Raw genomic sequence first — 16,374 nt, 5'->3', positions numbered from 1 at the left:
AGGGTATGGAGAGAAGGCAAGAGTGGGGTACTGAAGTTGCATGATCAGCCATGATCTTATTGAATGGCGGTGCAGGCTCGAAGAGCCAAATGGCCTGCTCCTGCACCTATTTTCTATGTTTCTATGACACTTAACTAATTAAAAAATAAAATCTTGAACTTACCTTTTTTGCAGGTCTTTGTACTTACCGCTGATCCAAGGGCTGCAACGCAGCTTTTTCCTTGGCGTTTTTTTCCGTCCTAAATAAGGGTACGCTCGGAGCCAAATTTTTGGCAAAAGCAATATTTTGAGTTTTGCACGGCGGCGCTCCTCTCTCCCGCGGTATTTGAAAAGCGCCGCCAGACTTCACCAAATTTCCCAGATCACCGTTTTTTGCCAAAAATGGCGAAATAACGCCGAATATATTCAAGTGGGAGCTAGATGTGGCCCTTATGGCTAAAGGGATCAAGGGGTATGGAGAGAAAGCAGGAAAGGGGTACTAAGGTGGATGATCAACCATGATCTTATTGAATGGTGGTGCAGGCTCGAAGGGCCAAATGGCCGACTCCTGCACCTATTTTCTATGTTTCTATGAAAAACCAGTCACAAGGTCGGTGAATTTTTAGCCCAACACGTCCTGACCCATGGCCTTAAAGGGACCCGGAAGGTTGTTCAAAGATTCTTTTACAGATTTTTTGGAGTAACTGCTCCTCCTGCCCCCTCTGCCCCCCCTTCCAAATCTTCTGGTCTGCAGCTGACCCATTCACGACCCCCTTCAATCATTACTTCCGGCTCATCTCCCACACACCCACTGACCAGCAAACTGTCTGCCAGTGCTCGCAGCTTGCTGGCATTTTGGAAATGAGGATCAAACTTTGAAAATTGCCCTTTGGTGTTTTACATCTGTTTATTTTAGGCCTACTCATCAAATCTCTGTCCAGTGGCAATCCAGTGGCTAGATTAAATAAATACTTTTTATTGACGTTAAGTTATTGTCTGTCTGCTCAAAATATTTTTAAACTTTAAAGAAGTTGCTAAGTTTTATTTTATAACATTGTGAGTGAAGGAGATATTTATTATTCTCCAGGCTTGTAGACTTTGTAATCTTAGATGAGTGAGGAATGCTTGATAATTGATGAGTGATGCAGACTTTCCTTAAATTTTTTCTTTCTTTAAAAAAAAAAAGGATTTGTTCTTTTCCCCCAATTTTTTCCCTGTTCGCCTTAAGATGCTGAGACACAATTGCATGGACCTGGGCCAAATGGCCATTCTTTGTGTGTCAGCTGAGATGGCGAGTGTTGGCAGCTTATTTAACTCTGAGGTGCAACAGAACCGAAACCAGTTCTGCCCTCGTCCGTGTACTTCGCAGCACAGGCCACTGGATAGCGCTCAGCGCTGAGAACCTTTTGTCCTCACTAGCCTGGGGGGCACTGAGCCAATTGTAGAGCTATGTCACCGCAGCTAAGATCAGCGAACTCGGCCTACCTGTCTGAGTAGGTTGCAGCACACTCAGGGTGGTGCATTTAGCCACTAAACCACCATCGGAACTTTGTTGACAAATAAGTATTATTTATTTTAATGAAGGAGAATACTTGTGTCCTGTAAGCTGCTTCTATCCTATCTCTAGGTCTAAATGGGAATGACGAATTGGAGCTCAGACCCTCAGTAAGCCAGGGAGCTAATAGGAATATTTCGCTCGGCTCGACACAAAGGCAAAAATACAAAAAATCCCCCGTCTCTGATTGTACAAAAAGAACGGTTGTTGCCACCTGAGCAGGATATAGGAATAGTGTTGCTGCTGTACAGCAGCTGACTGAAGCAGCTGCAGCTGGAGAAAAGAGGGAGTGCTGCCCAGGATATTACCACAACCTCCGAAGAACTTTGAGCACGACAACATCTTTTTATCTAACAAGATTATTTTTTTTAAAAGAAAAATAATTTTGTAGATAATGTAACAAAGTTCCAACGTGAAATTGTTGCAAGAACTCTTTTACGGTTATAGCTGAGGGTGCTTTGAGGGAACGCAATCTATGCAGTGGCAGAAAGTGGCAGCTAATTTTGAACAGATCTGACTTTCATTTTCTGAAGGAAATAATTTGCTATTTGTCACTACCACCGTCTTATGCAGAAAACGATGCTGTATGGATTTGGCTTTTGATCATTTTGGTGCCTGCTCTGGGTAGCCAGGGGATAAGGAACTTTCTGATTTCTGTTCTTTAATCAGAGAACTGAAAAAAGAGAGCAATGATAGATGGCTTGAACTCCCAACAGGATTTCTCACTGTTCTTACACTTTAGTCAATCAATAAAGTGCAACTCCATTTATCCAAATTATTCCATGGATTGCAAATCAATTTGGTTAATTGGGAGATCTAATAACCAGAGTCAAACTGAATGCAAGATCGAAATTAGTTTGAAAAGTTCAGTGTTTTCGATTACCACAAGATTGATAAATTGAGCTGTATATTAATGAGATTAAATATTAATACAAACTGACTGAAGAATAATTCTGTAACCATTTCACAATGGTTTTATTGTTGAGGTTGAATCCCATTCTAAATGATCCAGTGATAATCCGTGTGAACTGTGATTTGTTGAGAAGCAGGACTATCACTAAATAGATTGAAGTCAGAAGATATAAAGAAAATGTAACTAGCGGTGAAAAGCGCTTCGAAAATTGAAATAGAAACGAGGGGTGATTATGGTTACAGTTTCTATCCTGCCTGCTGATTCTCTGCGCTGTAGGAAGAGCAGAGAGTGTATGATGGCTGACTGACTGATAGCTGACATTGTGACCTTGACACATGAAGAAGCACTTCTTTGAGCCCAGGTCCCTGACCCCTTGAATTAGTGTTCTAAACAACCTGCACCTCTACAGCACCAAAACAACCTGCACCTCTACAGCACCCAAAAAAGCCCAATTGTTTCTATTTATTTAATGCCTCTACTTTTATGTTATTTGATGTTCTTCCTTGTTTAAGTCCCCATGTGTCACATGCTGTTCCCTTGGCCAAGTCGGCAAACAGGCAGCTTGCTGTCGTGTCCCTGCCACCCCAATCACAAAGGTGCAAGAGCATGGGTTGAGGGGATTATTGCCCTCTGATTCTTCTCTCCATAGAAGAAAGTCTATAACATTCACTCATCAGATCTTGCCGGGAGTGGAGAATCTAAGCTATGAGACAGATTAGATAGGCTGGATTTGTTTTCATTGGAACAGAGGAGGCTGAGGGGAGACCTCATTGAGGTGTATAAAATGATGAGGGGCTTAGATATAGTGGTTAGAAAGGGCATATTTCCCTTAGCAGAGGGGCCAAAAACTAGGGAGCATAAGTTTAACGTAATTGGTAGAAGGCTTAGAGGGGATTTGAGGGGAAATTTCTTCATGCAGAGGGTTGTGGGGGTCTGGAACTCACTGCCTGAAAGGGTAGTAGAGGCAGAAACCCTCACCACATCTAAAAAGTACTTGGATGTGCACCTGAAGTGCTGTAATCTACAGGGTTACAGACCAAGAGTTGGAAAGTGGGATTAGGCTGGATAGCCTTTTGTTGGCCGGCACGGACACGATTGGCCAAAATGGCCTCCTTCCGTGCTGTAAATTTCTATGATTCTAAGATCACTGAAAGTGGAACAAGATCTAAAATAAATGTTGTGAGATCAGTCTCTTTTCAAGAACAAAAAATTAACCCAGAGGATGAGGTCACAGTAACTTGATCCAGATGGACTCATGGATTTCCATGAATTCCTGACTACCTGCAGTAGATTCAAATTCCTTTAGTGATGAAGCTAACACAGGTCTGATCTCTTTGTATCATTTATAAATATTTAAATAGATTATTTCTGCAGGGATGTAATGATTTTAATTTTGGCGCTAATGCACTAACAGAGGACTGGAGTCGTTTTCTACAACAAATTAGCAGCACAAGCGTGAGACATGCTTGAGTTACACATTCTTTAATGCATTTTAAAAATCTGCTCCAAGTTACATGAGCTTTTAGTTTACCGATCTTAAAAAGGACAGGAAAGGAACACTAACTAATCAACCTGCTTATCACAATAATTGCTGAATCCTTTGCATATTACATGTTATAATGAATAGCAGCTCCAGTGACAAAAAGCTCAATATTTGATTAAATCTTTTTCTACCATGTACCTGAGGGAAGTTGCTGTAGCGATTGTGGCATAGCAGAGTCCATCTCTCAGCCAACCATTGATCAGTAAACCAAACAGGGTGTACAATTATTGAGCGGTTCTGACAATCTGTAGCCACAGAAGTGGAAAGTTTCTAAAATTAAACCAAAGTTATAAAAGTTAGAGCAGTCGACCATCATACTAAGGGGAAAGTCCTTATCTAATGTCTTGTTTTGAATTATGCTTGCTTGCATCACTATTTGACACAAATCTGTACTGAACTTGTTAGTGTAGGCAGAATCTATCCACATCAGATAAGGGACAAATAAGCGATAAAACCCTTTCCATAACCAACAGCACAGGAAGTCTCACATTGAAGTTTTAACTTTCAACATTATTGTGCAATTTAAAGTAGCTAGTAAAACATTCTGCTAAATTATTTTTTTGATAAAATACTACAGAAGCCTGAAGGAAATGGTGCACTCTGCTCTTGTTCCAAAGCCTCCTCATACTCTGTAGCGGAAGACACGATAGTATTGCCACTAAATGCCTCTGAATGTTCTAGAAGATATGGCTGTGCAAATACATTGAAGAGCTTCACTTCCTTTTAATTCACAGTTTCCATGATTTTGCACAAATTCTCTGCCGTTTTGCATTTCTTTTGTGTAAATAATAATTTTGTTAATTCCTAGACTGCACAACTACATTGAAGCATAAATAGCACACACATTTTGTAAATACAGCACAAACTTCAAGTTTTAAAATTTAGATGATGAAAAGAAAGTTCCTCCCGGAATGTTCCTTCCTAGAGTGCATTCTGTGAATTGTACTATTCTGCACGACAGTACAATATTGTCGAGTATACTGTTACAATGAGCACTCCACAATGTTACACAAAGTAAGGTGCTGTACCACCCAATGGCCACAGTAGGCCTGACATCAAACAGTACAAGTTAGAGGATCAACATTGCAATTGGTGTTTACTCTGTCAGAGTTGTCCAAACTGGGGCCCAAGGGCTACCTGCATCCCCTCGGTCTTGGCATTGCAGCCCTCGAAGTTCAGACAGCTCAGTCCCTTGTACTCTAATGTTTCTTATCCGCTGGTTTGTCTTGTTTGAATTATGTGGGCCTGGAGTATCAGCAATGTGAAATACCTGCAAATGAATGGGATCATGCATTTGACCTTCATATGTGACCACTGAGATTCCACGGTACGTATCTATGTGGCCCACAAAGGCAACAATATTGCTGTAAGCCTTTGTGTTTGTGTGTAATGAGGTCATAAACCATGTAAGAGGACAGCTGTACACTATTGCTTTCATGTTTCATATTCTCATTTAAAAAAAAAAGGTCGTCATTTCTGCTGATTTGCGGAGGTAGCTGTTTTTTAAAAAAAAAACATTCTCGGGATACGAGCGTCGCTGGCAAAGTCGCCATTTATTCCCCATCCCTAGTTGCCCTTGAGAAGGTGGCGGTGAGCCGCCTTGTGGAACCGCTGCAGTCTGTGTGGTGAAGGTGTTCCCACAGTGCTGTTGATAGGGAGTTTCAGGATTGTGATCCAGCGACAATGAAGGTATGTAAAATGCCAACATGAATGCCATTGCAATTTTCAGCGAAGTTATTTTTGGGGTGGAGGGCATCAATGTTGAAGCTGTGATCTAAATTGATCCTAAAAATGAAGTAGTTCTTGTGAAAATGGCAGTTGAGTTCCAGTCAGCTGTGTGTTCCACAGGCATTCCTGATTGCAATTCGCCTTTAAACAATGTAAAAAGCAAAATACTGTACTGCAAATGCTGGAAACACACAGCAGATCAGTCAGCATCTGTCGTGAGAACAGACAGTTGATGTTTCAGACTGGTACACTTCACAACACTTTCTATTATCTCTGCATAGACCAGTCACATATTACATAGTACTTACAGCACACAACCAGGCCATTCGGCCCAACAAGTCAATGCTGGTGTTTATCCTCCGAACAAGGCTCCTTCCACTGGGCCGAATGGCCTGTTTCTGTGCTGTACATTCGATGTAACACAGCATTTTCTGCTTCTGCATTAGAAGTTCAAAATCTTGAATTCATAGCTCAAAGGTGAATTCTTCTGTAAGGCAATTTGCCAGGCTTGTGAACTGGGTATAATACAGTCACGTGATCACCAACATGGGGTGTCACTAAATCTGTCGCTGCTGCTGCTGCAAAATTAAGACTATTCATAACATTTTAAAAAGAGAAGAAAATTATCACAGAAGGAAACATGGAGTTACATTGCAACACTGAGCCTGTTGAGAATGGCACAGTGAGACAACGAGACCCCTTCAAATGTTCTCACTGAATGTATCTCTCTCCCATCTTGCTGTTGAATGCAATGCTGTACTTTGACCAGCTGACAGAGTTATTAATATTCAGGGGAAACGTGGTGATTTTGCAGCACAATATCAGCAGTACTGCTTTTTTTGTTGGTTCAGTGAAATGGCCTGCAGACCTATAGTCATAGCTCTTTTGCTTATGATTTGCATGTTAGCTTTACTACTGTAGGGCTATTGTACATGACATAAAGTATACATCAGCCATGTGTCAGTGATCAGCATCTCAACATTCTAACTCATTTGGCAGAAAGGAGCTAACGTAATCTTTTGTTATTAAAAAAAATTGAAGAAAAGATGTATGTGATTGCTCAAAGCTTAGAAAGGCAGTTGCATGTTGGCAAAGAACCACAAGGTTTTATTACAGTACAGTAAATGGCCACTTTAACTACATGGATACATGTAAAAGCATTTCAAACCTAATCTAACATTGATATTTTTACTATGCTTAGTTTCCAATTATTTAATTGAAATCTAGATTGTGTTCTTTCATTGTCTCTCTCTTTCCCCCTCTCCCTTTGTCCCCTTTCATTCCCCCTCTCTCCATTGTTATGACGGCAGTGCAGTAGTTACATTACTGAACTCGTAATCCAGCGATCATGAGTTCAAATCTCACCATGGCAGTTTGAGAATTTAAATTCCGTTTTAAAAATCTGGAAATAAAGATCAGTATCAGTAAACAGTGACCATGAAGCACTTGGATTGTCGTAAAAACCCAGTTGGTTCACTAATATCTTTTAGAAAAGGAAACTTGCCGTCCTTAACTGGTCTGGCCTGTATGTGACTCCAAACCCCACCTCAACTGCCCTCTGAAGTGGTCTAGCAAGCCACTCAATTGTATCAAATCATTTCAAAGAATTGTGGTTCAAGAAGAAGGTCCACCACCACCTCAGGGCATCTGGAGATACATGTCAGCCTTTCCAGCGATGCCCACATCCTAAGGAAGTGGATGGTGCACAAGAGGACAGAATTGGAGGAGCACAGAGATCTTGGAGGGTTGCAGGATTGGAGGAGGTTACGGAGCTGGGGAAGGGCGAGGTCATGGAGAGATTTGAACACAAAGAAGAGAATTTTAAAATCGAGGTGTTGTTGGAGCCAATGTAGGCCAGCGAGTATAAGGGTGATGAGTGGGTTAGCATACGGCCAACAGGTGAGCTCCAGTTTATGGAGAGTGGAAAATGGGAGGCCGGATAGGAGCGCATTGAAATAGTCAAATCTGGTGGTAACAAAAGCATGGATGAGGGTTTCAGCAGCTGATGGGCCGAGGCAGGGTAATGTTATGGTGGGAGAATTAGTCAGTCTTTGCAATTTGCTAAACCATTACTACTTTATCGGGTTGTGCTTAGGTCATGGTACTGACCTATGAAGCTATATTTTAAAACTGAAATGAAATTTCATTGTTATCACACAATTTCCCCCTTTTTGGACTGAATCTTGTGAGCATTACTAGTGTACCTTGTGAGGATCAGGGTCTGTGTTTGTTCCTGGCATGACATTGCATTGACGTTCCCGTTTTAGTAACCATGATGATGTTATGTCCATGTAGGGCAATGCTGTTTTGGGCACCCATTGGACAGGGTAACAAAAAAGAATCTGCCTTCAGGGGTCCAGGCCCCTTGCCTGCTTCGGTCAGCTCCCTCCAGTGGGATGCCTACCTGAAGGTTGGTATGCCTCAGCTCACTGAATGTACTGACCTGTAATCAGGTCCCAGGGAAGTGGGAATGCTTGGCATAGGAAGCCTGGCCTTGGCTCCCTGCCATGACAAGATTCACCTTCCAAGGAGCAAGTGGAGTTTTTGGCACTTAAAGACATGTTGGAAACTGGCATGTCCGAGAGCTGGCGTAACCAGGTCACTGCCATGTTCTGGTGGGTTCTAGAGAATAGCAGAGCCCCAGAGGATTTTCTGGGCCTATAATTTTTGCCCCTCAAACTTGGATGTGGAGCAACCCATGCAGATAATATAAAAGGACCATTTCTGTGAAGACACTGAAACACCACCTTAGTGATGGAGAGTTCACCTCTACAGTGTGACCAACGTGCAGTTGACTGCAGCAATATAAATTATTGCATGCTTGGGTCTATCCACTGATGTTTACTGAGTGCTATCATCTTCTTAGGACACTGCAAATTGGGTATGACATTCCATTGCCTTTCATCATCATCATCATCATAGGCAGTCCCTCGAAGCGAGGATGACTTGCTTCCATGCCAAAAAAGGATGAGTTCACAGCTGTTTCAATGAAGGACCTAATCTTCCAGATCCCGAATTATATCTTGAAGGGTGGAAGATGCCTGTGCGTGGATTTTTTTAATGTGTGGTGGCCGTTGCACACCAGCAATCACATGGGCTTGATAGAGCTAGGTCTTGGTCCAGTGGCAAGGGGTATCCAAGACGACTGGAGACCTGTTCTGCTGCACGGACCTAGTGCGCGCGCACAATTTACCAAGATTATTAATAAATATGAACTGCAAGAACTATAGATCTTTCAAGTGACTCATCCTCTGATTCTCCTTTTGGCAGGTAACACCTGACATCTGACATCTGCCATAACCCTTGGCTGAGATTGGGGAATCTAGGAAGGGGGAAGATGGTCTGGTAATTTACCAGAATAATAAACAGAGAAGCACGATTGGGGCAATTGCCGATGCTCTGATGTCATTGCATTTACTGATTTAAAAGGCTGTTAAGGCATAACTGAAATGAGAAAACTTCCCTATAGCATACTCATTGGAACAGAAACAGTTTTTGCAGCAGCTCAAACTCACCCCAATAGCCTATATAGGATGTTGCATCACAATGCTTGGAGCAAGCTGTTCTTGGTTTTGCCAGGAATCGAGTTTGCCCAATAAATAAAGCACAATAATATTTGAATTTTATAGCCTCTTACAATGTCTAAGTTTCTCAAAGGGCTTCACAGAACAAATTATTTTTGAACAACAGTGACTGTTGTTACATAGAAAGACTTTGACGTTTATTTCTTATGATATTCTTATGGCATTATTCTGTCCTAGTAATTTTTTAAACTTAAATAAGTAACTATAGGAGGGCATTTTCTTTAATACATTAAACATTACATCTGACAGTAATTCAGTTTACTATCTTTTTTTTCTCGGGTACAGTAATATATTCTTCCAAAACAAGTACAATTATCTTCACACCAGGTTTATTAATCTGTTCAGTGTATAGAATCCACTCAAACTGTTGATTGTTTTAAAAACAGCCACAGTTAGGCCCACAAAATTTTTTTTAAAACCCTGCAGCGTCAAAATACTGACAGTCACTCTGTGGTTGTGTCTGTGTTCACCTACTACAGGTGAGGAAATGGAGCATCTAAGGACTACCACCCACACCTTTCACCTTTGAGTTATTAATAGATTGTGGGGGCAACCAAACTTTCCATTTACTCACAGCTATCATTTTCTTGTTTAACACAAGAGACAGGAAGTTGTAGAAATAGATGCTGAAGCCTGTGTTTGGCAGAATGGAAAAAATAAACTTTTGCTAGATTGGTGTGGTCATGTAGAGCGATCATGCAGTGAATGTCCACTCTGTATTTCTCTGCTTGTCAAGTACAATTTTGACCAACATATGAATTTTGAGGTGAATCTCTAAAGCAGAGATAAATGTACACACTGCGGATCCTTATTACATGATTGGCATATGGCTTTGTTTATTTTGTAATTTTGAAAAACATTAATCCATTTTTCAACGTTGTCGGTGATTCAAACATTACAAGGTTCTGAGGCTGGGTGATGTGATTTTCTTTAGACAGTAATGAGTGAGCAGGTTTGTGTTTATTGTGGGTTTCAGCCCACATTCTGACCTGAAACAAAAGCCAATTGCAAACACTGGACAATAGTCTGCTTAAAAAGCTGGATAAATGCATGCTTCTCATTCATTGCTGCCATTCAATCATTGTGCATGTGCCAGTGCTCATTTCTTAATTAGGAGTTTGCTTTCTGTTGCATCCTGACTTTCTTTCTAGTTCAGCTTTCATGGTTGCCTGGAATCATGCTTTTATTTTGACAATAGTAATCTAAATGTGAGGAGATTGGGAATTTAATCACATCAGTCATTGTTTTGACACAAAGCAAATCTGAATATTAAAATATTCTCCTGGAGGTTAAAACCCCTTTTATATCTGTGCCCCTACTTCACACCTGACATTAGATTTTGTTTGCAAAGGCCACTGCAAGGGTGTTCCATGATTGGTGAATAGCCAATCTGGAGGGAAATGCAGAGAGGGGCGGTGATCGTTGATCTGGCAGAGTCTGAGTGGGCAGCGGTAGGGAAAGTGAGTGGGGTGGGAGGAAGTTGAACAGATTAACCTCCAGAGGGCAGGCCGTGCACGAAGGTTGGTGAGAGATCAATAGGGCAGCTAGAGTTACTGCTTGTAAGGAGACTGTGACAAGTCTACCTCAAAGGGCTCTTTGGAGAATGTCGATAGGGATGCACATAAGTTAGTCATGGACTTATACAAGGGTATTTAAGCCTTGGATCTCAGCAGCAGAGATGTAAGGCAAATGAGTAGGTTGGGGGAGGCGAGCATAGGACCTGAGAAGCTCAAATGAAAGGGGAATGACTGGGTAACAGAAATGGGAAGGAGAGAAGGACTGAGGGGGAAAAAAAGAGATGGAAGTAATGGGCTCAGATCCAGAGTGGCAGCTGAAATGCACACCCAAGTGGATTCAAAGGGTGCAAGGGTTACGTAGGCATGGCAGAGATCAGCTGAGGGTATACTGTGTTCATAAACAGAGGACTAGGAGGAGATGATGGGAAACAGTTCAAAGTTGAATTCTCAAGCCTTGTTGTGGGATGAAGTCGACTTGTAAACGGCATGGAATTAATTTGAAGCATTCGGGAACCAATATCCAGGTGTGGACACAGTGGGGGTAATTTTAACTTTAAGCATTGATTTAAAATGAATGATATCGGATCGGCCGCCGGTTATACACTACTGATAATCCTTTTCATTGAAATCAACAGAAAGGGAAATTATGAATGTTATCCCAGTGTGGTGTCTAATGGGCACCCGATCCAAAATGGCCTCTATCATGCCATCACCATAAGTTAAAATTACCCCCAATGAGTGTACCAGGATTTTAGCCAATCACAGTGCTGATATTGATCTCACCGTGCTCTACCATGAGATTTAGAAATATTCTCAGCTTTCTTGTAATGTTAGATTTACTTTTATCTGAAAATTGGGGAATGTACTTATTGACGATTAGTGACAAATATTTTTGCATTTTCACTACTCCAGCTGGCACAAAGATTTTAATGTGGTTCGTTTTTGTTTCTCTTTCTTTTTACAGTTAATGAAATTATAAGAAAAGATCTTTCTGGAATAACAGCGAGAAGCCAGTCTTAGACCCAACAAATTCACAATGAACGCTTCCTAGTACAATCTCGGAAACTCTCTACACTTCCAGTGGGGCCCTATGTTTACCAATGGGTCAGGTGAAAGGTTCACACTCAGCTGCACAGAACAATATGTTGGCAAGGAGTTGGCTACTCTGACTAATCATCATGGGAACTCTCACCATGTAAACTTCAGCTTAGCAACTTTTCCTCATTGTTTCCATTCATTCATTCATTGGGTCCAAAAGTTGTATTTTTAGTTTACGCATGTTAACTTTTGTCCAATTGGATCACACCCATTTCCACTCAAACGTGCAAAAAAGACTGAACTGCAGCCCTCTCTATTGGATATTTTCGCTTTGTTTTTAACTTTTCCTAGCAACTTCTTTAATTACAAGGGAAGGGCCTCAAATATTTTTGCAACCATTTTCGTAGAATAGATCCAAACACGGTTTGAAGTGAAAATGAAAAGCGCTGGAATGAATAAGCTGGTTAACTATAAGAAGGTGCACCTATGCCAATTTGGCATTCCAGATCACAGCACCAGAATGATCTAGGCTCATTTATATAGGTGGTAGCATACTACACTGGCATACGCGGTACCATGCCATTTTGAGAACTGATAAAAGGGGAAAAAAAGCATTTTATTTTACTGACCATATTGTTTGTAGGCAGCAGCTAGAGACAGAAAATTAAAAGAGGCTCCCAGTTTTCCAAAACATTTTTTTGCCTTGTATTGAGCAGTAGTAACTGGCGAATGATCAGTGGGAACATAAGCTTTCCATCAAAGTAAGTCATTCTATGTCCAGTGGAATTTAACAACCATTTCAAGAGTGTAGTTAGAATCAATGGACTGTATTGAAGCTCTAGATCTTTTCTGCCACATTCTGGGATATTGATGACATAACTCTGACCTGAAGTTACATTTACCAATCTCACAAAATTACAGTGAGAAAATTGTGGCGTCTAAGAGCAACTAATATTTATGCTGATGCACCAAATATTTGTCAATTTATTTAACCATCATCAGTCATTGCACGTATAATTGTTCACGCATAAAGTTTCTTAGAAATAAATCCTTTTGTGTATAATTAGTTTTCCCCTTATAGAAGATATTAGTTCAACCACATATATACAAGTAAAAAAAAAAGATCTTATTGCTATTTCAAGAAATACTGACATTGTGTTAGCAGTTCTTTATAACGATTGAATCTATCTACTTATTTTTTTAAATCTGAGACTGAAGTTATTGTCAATGTTTTCAGAAAGAATCAAGATAATATCAAGTATATGTTAACATATCTGGTGTACATGTTGTGTGTTTATTTTTTAAAGTTATTATGTTCAGAGTGCAAACTTCTCTAATGCCCAGGCAGCTGTTTCCATTCTTACAGTCTGCATTTTGGGGGTTTTACTCAGCCTTATTAAAAGCCACAACACAACTCTTGTAAATATCACAGGTTAAATGTTATTTTATTATCATTCATTTCTTCTTTAAAAGGTAATTTCAACTTTATCATGATAACCAATTACTGATGATGTAGCACCTGGATTGTTCCAATTGTAGCCATCTCTAGCAGGATGGTTTTGAATTAAGAAAGCTTTAATTAGTCAGGTGCTCCAAATAATTGGATGCAGATTGCGAGGTATTCACGTCCTCTGCACACTGTGCATTTTCTCAGAATACAGGATGCGTTTCCTGACACCTGGGATCTAGAACAAAATACTGTTATAATTGGAATGGTGATTGTTATCACCATTATCAGTGGCACTAACAGTGTAGAAAAGCTGGAGCATTTTGTGCCTAACGAATAGGAACTTGCGGTTAGTTATTAGTGAGGTCCCTGGAGTGTTACCACTGAATGTTTGGAATGTTTTGGTGGTGCGCTGGTCTCCGATCTTGTGAATCCTGTAATCCCACATTGATATTGCACAGCACTGGTGCAAAGCCAACAATCCCACCGCCTATAAAAACAGCACTTACTGATCTTCCAATACTGGGAGCAGAAAGGCCAGTTGTTGTTTGATCCATTGTGAAACCCTCCCTTGTACCTATTCTACTGAAGTGATCCTTAAGTTTCTTGCACATTGGGAGGTTATGCCTTTCAAATGTAATTCCAATGGTTGGTAAGGATAAATTCACAGCAGAATTGGATTTGAACATTATAAATATAAATTTGTTATTGATAACTGCCACATTGTGGTACTTAAAACATATTTTCAACCTAATGGCATTATAAAATAATCATTTGTGATACTGTCAGATGACAATAGCACTTAGGCCCCATAATGTTTCATATTTCACTCTGCCACAAAGAAAGAGGTGTTCAATTCTCCCATTTTGCTAAATTATAAATTACTATTTCTTATGAGAACCCAATTGTTTTGAAAAGCTCACAGGAGTGGTTTGTAATTTGGTGCCACATTAACGCTCAAATCAGCATTGTTTCTTCAACAGACTATTCTGCTTTATAAATAGGTACATTTAACCTTTAATCTCAACGCCTAGGTGATATTATATGATTTCAAAATGTTTTATTGATGTGTTGAATGTAGACTTGAGAAAGCCCAAATGTGGCTTTCCTGTAGATGACTTTATTTCAATTTTGTATTATGTTTATATTTAGCTTGCTTAAATTCTGAATGCTTTTTACAGTATTTTCATTCCATAATAACTGATTATATAAAAAAACTTCAGTTGTTAGACGGTGTTTCATATGTTTTATAATCAATACTGCCAATTTGATGTAAATAGCTTGTAATGTAGGGATCAGAAATGAAAAGCCTTTAACCACAATGGAATATAGATGATAGGGATGGCATCTTCTAATCTTACATTATAAGCGCATTACTTTATTTTCTTTCTCCTTTAAAAAGTCACACTCAAGTTTATCTGCTGTTAAGAAATATTTGGCTCATACTGTAAATCAAGGTGAAGGAAACTTCATGAAAATGTTTTTTTCTTGCCTATTACTTATCAATGATGGGGAGAACGAATTTCCTAGCTTTTGCTTTTGATCATGTTGTTTCCTGTGTCATCTACATTTGATCTCCCATCTCTGATTTAATGTTATAATTAAAACAATATTAGAAGGGGTACTCTGACCAGTAAATCCTTTCACGATTCCCATCAAATAACCTATTGGGTCCTATATTACAAATTGAAATTCTCACTAGTTAAAAAAGAATATTGCATCAATATATAATCTTTGTAAATTTAATATACGTTCTAATTTTGGTCATCCTCTGCGAATTCCTTTTCATAAACTATTCCTTTTCTCTACAATGAAAAGTACATTAGTAATAGTACTTAATCAAAGTCATAACTCAGAAAAGCAGGATAAAGCTAGACAATCCATGAAGTGAGTTTGCAATTCATATGTTTAAAACTAAAATCTTATTATGTGAATTAATTTGGAATAATAAATGTTTGAAGTACAAATAAATTTACATTCTTAACTTCATTTCATGATTCTAAACCTTAGTGATCACCATAAAGAATGTTATTCGTTATAAAGCTGGCCCTGGATATATTGTGTAACATTATTGCTTCCATTTGAATATTTTATACTATTGAATATTATTGGGTTATTTCAAAGTGCACAATGTAGCTCAAGTCTTGTTTATAGACCTATTTTATTACAAATATATAAATACATATCAAAAGAAAGTTAGTAATTTGGGTTAAAGTGGAAAATATTTCGAAGAGTCAGCTTCTTGTAATGTGCAATGTAATTTGTGTACAGTTTATTACAGATCTATGTTTTGCTTTAGAACATTGTCAGCTCCAACATTATTTTAATTGTTATCTTTTGCCAAGCTGTTTCAGTTCTCTCAAAGCTGTTCTAAGTGACGCACAAGATCCCGCTACCGACCAGCTGTGTTAACCCCTTAAAAGTGCTGAAGTTTTGTTGCATCTACATATTGATGAGCAGGGACATTTTGTATTAGTTTATTTTGGATGCTGGCCACATTTGTACACGAGGAAGCACCATCTTTCCTCTGCTGTCTGAATGTTTTGCTGCAGTGCCTTCCTGTCATTGTACCGAAAAGATTTCAAAGAAGAACTGCTTGCCAAAAAAAAACAAGCGTGTTTTCCACAGACCTCTGTAAAATGAAATATTGAATTTCTCAACAGAGAAATCCAGTTTTTTTTTGTTCAACTATCAAGCAAAGCATTTATTGAGCCAACTAAGTTCTTAGCAATGGTCAACTACAGAAAGCTGACTCATAAAGGGTCATGGTCTAGGTGTGATAGCAGAAAGAATGTGATAAACTGAAGATTTGCACTGTTAAATGTAATGAGGTTGTAACTGCCATTGTTTAAGAGCAATATATTTCTTCTGAATGTAGAACTTCTCTAAAGACAGCACTATATTTTTTGTAATGTAAAAATTTCTGCTGCTTACCTTTGTAACCCAAAAAGTTCTCAGTAACTATTCTTGTTTTTCAAAAGCATGTTGTTATTATCTTTATTTTAGAAACGTAGAAACATTGAATGTTTTTATTTCATGTTTCTCTGGATCTTGTACCATTGTTGGTACT

General features: G+C 39.4%; 1 protein-coding gene across 1 annotated transcript in view; it reads left to right on the top strand.

Annotated features, from left to right (window-relative positions):
* nfatc2a (nuclear factor of activated T cells 2a) overlaps nt 1-12,876 on the top strand; it is a 161,029-nt gene extending 148,153 nt beyond the window's left edge. Inside the window, exon 10 of the mRNA XM_070895013.1 lies at nt 11,784-12,876. Within this exon, the coding sequence (XP_070751114.1) occupies nt 11,784-11,839 (56 nt within the window). The 3' untranslated portion in view covers nt 11,840-12,876. The remainder of the gene's footprint in view (nt 1-11,783) is intronic.
* Nucleotides 12,877-16,374: the final 3,498 nt, after the last annotated feature.

Source organism: Pristiophorus japonicus, chromosome 12 (genome assembly GCF_044704955.1).
Source record: "Pristiophorus japonicus isolate sPriJap1 chromosome 12, sPriJap1.hap1, whole genome shotgun sequence".
Taxonomy (NCBI): domain Eukaryota; kingdom Metazoa; phylum Chordata; class Chondrichthyes; family Pristiophoridae; genus Pristiophorus; species Pristiophorus japonicus.
Note: the sequence above shows the minus strand (reverse complement) of the source record. Positions and strands in the feature narration are given on the sequence as shown.